Source organism: Dendropsophus ebraccatus, chromosome 13 (assembly GCF_027789765.1).
Source record: "Dendropsophus ebraccatus isolate aDenEbr1 chromosome 13, aDenEbr1.pat, whole genome shotgun sequence".
Lineage (NCBI taxonomy): Eukaryota > Metazoa > Chordata > Amphibia > Anura > Hylidae > Dendropsophus > Dendropsophus ebraccatus.
In genome coordinates this window covers 63,847,055-63,851,051 of record NC_091466.1, presented here as the reverse complement: position 1 = coordinate 63,851,051, position 3,997 = coordinate 63,847,055, and the positions used below count along the sequence as shown (strand labels likewise).

Sequence of the window (3,997 nt, the reverse complement as noted above, 5' to 3'; positions counted from 1 at the left end):
GGTAGATTGGTAGGTAATAGCTCCAGGCGTCATATTTAACACCACCACACCAGACCTGACCAATACCAACATACTTTGACTGGATAACACCGCCATACCAGACCTGACCAATACCACCACACTGTGACTGGAAAACACTGCTATACCAGGCCTAACCAATACCGCCATACTGTAACTGCATAACACCACCACACCAGACCTGACCAATACCGCCATACTGTAACTGCATAACACCACCACACCACACCTGACCAATAACGCTATACTGTGACCGGATAACACTGCCATACCAGACCTGACCAATACCGCCATACTGTGACCGGATAACACTGCCATACCAGACCTGACCAATACCACCATACTGTGACTGGATAACACCACAACCCCAGACCTGACCAATACCGACACACTGTGACTGGATAACACTGCCATACCAGACCTGACTAATAACACCATACTGTGACCGGATAACACTGCCATACCACACCTGACCAATACCGCCATACTGTGACTGGAAAACACAGCCAAACCAGATCTGAACAATATCACCATACTGTGACTGGATAACAACGCCACACCAGACGTGAACAATACCACCATGCCCTTCCCCCCCAAAAAGACACCAGATTTACTGGCAAGTCTGAACGGGAGGTTTGGAGACTAAAAAAAAAGATGTTTTCTTCGACATGCTTCCTGGTGCTGCCCCCATGCAAGGTGCTGCCCTAGGCACCGGACCATGGGTGCCTAGTGGTAAATACGGCCCTGCCAGTGACAGTGACATACACATGAAGGTGATCTCCACTGTACATTGATCACACCATTTTACACAATACCTTCTACCTTTTATTTGATACCCATGGTCACTATGGACAATTACCATACAATGCATTTGGGAATAGGCTGTTGCTCACACTGGGGAGACCCATTGTTGCTGTTGGGGATAAATTGTACTTTTCTGCTTACCAAATTGGCTGAACTGATAAAAATCTATTTATTTCTGGGCTTCTTGCAGGAATTCAAACATATAGAACACAAGATGGAGAGCCAAGAATCCAACGGAACAATGACAACATGGGCTAAGGGCAGAAAGATGCCAATGTACGGATGTATAGACTGGGAAAACTTTGAGTGGCTCTCTACCTACCGGCCCCACTACTTGTGGTTCATCTTTGTCTTGGGTTTCATAGAAAACTTGTTTGTCATCTCCGTTTTTGTCCTTCATAAGAGTCGCTGCTCAGTGACTGAGATCTACCTAGGGAATATGGCGGCTGCTGATCTGATATTTGTTATTGGCCATCCATTCAGGGCTATATATGTCTCTTACAATTACTACTGGCCATTCGGAGGCTTCATGTGTGCGGCTGTCACCTCCTTGTTTACGCTCAACCTCTACAGCAGCATCTACTTCCTTATGATGGTCAGTATTGAGCGATATCTGGCTCTGGTGAAGCCCATGTCCATTGGTCGCTTGAGAAGACCTTGGTGGGCAAAGGTGGCCTGTGGCATCATCTGGGTGTCTGCAGCTTTACTATGCCTGCCCCATGCAGTTTTTCGAAAGGTGAAGTTCAGCAAAAAAGATAATATCACCGTCTGTGTTTCTGAGTATCCTGCAAACTGGCCGATTGCCACCAATATCATCAGGAATGTCCTCGGCTTCTTAGTCCCTCTGGTGGTCACCACCTTCTGTACATCCCAAATGATTTGTGTTTTGAAAAGAAAAGTTACACAGAGGTTTAAGAAAGACAACAAGGAGAGGAAAGCCACATGGCTGGTCCTGTCCGTATTCTTGGTCTTCATAGTGTGTTGGCTACCCTATAATATTTCCAGATTTATTAACACCTTGTATCAGTTCAATATCTTTCTTCCATGTATGGTGACATCTATAATTCAGATTGTTAGTGACATCTCTTATTACATTGTCCTCAGTAACAGCTGCATCAATCCAGTCCTGTACTGTATGGTTGGGAATAACTTTAGGCAAAAGGCCAGAGAGGTCTACAGTAGGCTTCTATGTAAGGGACCTGACAGATGGAGGTCATCATTACCAACAGATGAATCAGGTCAGCAATAAATTCTTTCTCCATAGAACCAGATACATCTATAAATTTGATGCAAATTTTGGGCTTGTCTGCACTAATCTCACCCCCGACAATTCACCTGTAAAAAGGTCAGGCTGCCATCTCACCCGGGTTGTCTGGGTTTTACTGTGTGGCTATAACATTTTCCCTTTTCTCTCGCTTTCTTTTTCCCCTCATCTTCAGTCTCTCCTTATCTTCCTTATTCTTAACGTTCCTCTTTATTTATTACAATACCACTTGTTGGACCATTGACCCTACTTTTTTTTTTTTCTTGTTGATACTATGTAACTATTGTTGACATTGCTGATAGACATTATTGGCTTTATTGTAACCTCTCACCAATTGCTTGGCTGCTTTGTCTCATTGACTTGTGTTATGTCGTGATGGCTCTGCGCAGCCAATATTATATTGCCTTTATTTCTTCATAATAAAAAGGTTTAAAATAAAAAAGATATGAAAGCTGAGCTTTGATTGGCTGTTATAGACAAACTCTCACTGTGCCCCCTGATGTATATAATAACTCCTACTGTGCCCCTGATGTATATAGTAACTCCTACTGTGCCCCCTGATGTATATAGTAACTCCTACTGTGCCCCCTGATGTATATAGTAACTCCTACTGTGCCCCCTGATGTATATAGTAACTCCTACTGTGCTACCTGAAGTATATAGTAACTCCTACTGTGCCCCCTGATGTATATAGTAACTCCTACTGTGCTACCTGATGTATATAGTAACTCCTACTGTGCCCCCTGATGTATATAGTAACTCCTACTGTGCTACCTGATGTATATAGTAACTGCTACTGTGCCCCCTGATGTATATAGTAACTCCTACAGTGCTAGTACCTGATGTATATAGTAACTCCTACTGTGCCCCCTGATGTATATAGTAACTCCTACTGTGCCCCCTGATGTATATAGTAACTCCTACTGTGCTACCTGATGTATATAGTAACTCCTACTGTGCCCCCTGATGTTTATAGTAACTCCTACTGTGCCCCCTGATGTATATAGTAACTCCTACTGTGCCCCCTGATATATATATATAGTAACTCCTACTGTGCCCCCTGATGTATATAGTAACTCCTACTGTGCTACCTGATGTATATAGTAACTCCTACTGTGCCCCCTGATGTATATAGTAACTCCTACTGTGCTACCTGATGTATATAGTAACTCATACTGTGCTTCCTGATGTATATAGTATCTCCTACTGTGCCCCCTGATGTATATAGTAACTCCTACTGTGCTACCTGATGTATATAGTAACTCCTACTGTGCCCCCTGATGTATATAGTAACTCCTACTGTGCCCCCTGATGTATATAGTAACTCCTACTGTGCTACCTGATGTATATAGTAACTACTACTGTGCCCCCTGGTGTATATAGTAACTCCTACTGTGCTACCTGATGTATATAGTAACTCCTACTGTGCCCCCTGATGTATATAGTAACTCCTACTGTGCTCCTGATGTATATAGTAACTCCTACTGTGCCCCCTGATGTATATAGTAACTCCTACTGTGCTACCTGATGTATATAGTAACTCCTACTGTGCCCCCTGATGTATATAGTAACTCCTACTGTGCCCCCTGATATATATATATAGTAACTCCTACTGTGCCCCCTGATGTATATAGTAACTCCTACTGTGCCCCCTGATGTATATAGTAACTCCTACTGTGCCCCCTGATGTATATAGTAACTCCTACTGTGCTACCTGATGTATATAGTAACTCCTACTGTGCTCCCTGATGTATATAGTAACTCCTACTCTTCCCCTGATGTATATAGTAACTCCTACTGTGCCCCCTGATGTATATAGTAACTCCTACTGTGCTACCTGATGTATATAGTAACTCCTACTGTGCCCCCTGATGTATATAGTAACTCCTACTGTGCCCCCTGATGTATATA

The 3,997-nt window shown here is 43.3% G+C and overlaps 1 protein-coding gene across 1 annotated transcript; it reads left to right on the top strand.

Annotated features, from left to right (window-relative positions):
* Window positions 1-1,036: 1,036 nt before the first annotated feature.
* Window positions 1,037-2,071, top strand: LOC138770585 (B2 bradykinin receptor-like). The gene has a single exon (XM_069949689.1). The coding sequence runs from the start codon at window positions 1,037-1,039 to the stop codon at window positions 2,069-2,071; it is 1,035 nt and encodes a 344-aa protein (XP_069805790.1).
* The last annotated feature ends 1,926 nt before the right edge of the window (window positions 2,072-3,997 follow it).

Bases quoted from the DNA above. Each gene is read 5' to 3' on its own strand.
- LOC138770585 (XM_069949689.1), top strand. From the start codon at position 1,037: ATGGAGAGCCAAGAATCCAACGGAACAATGACAACATGGGCTAAGGGC.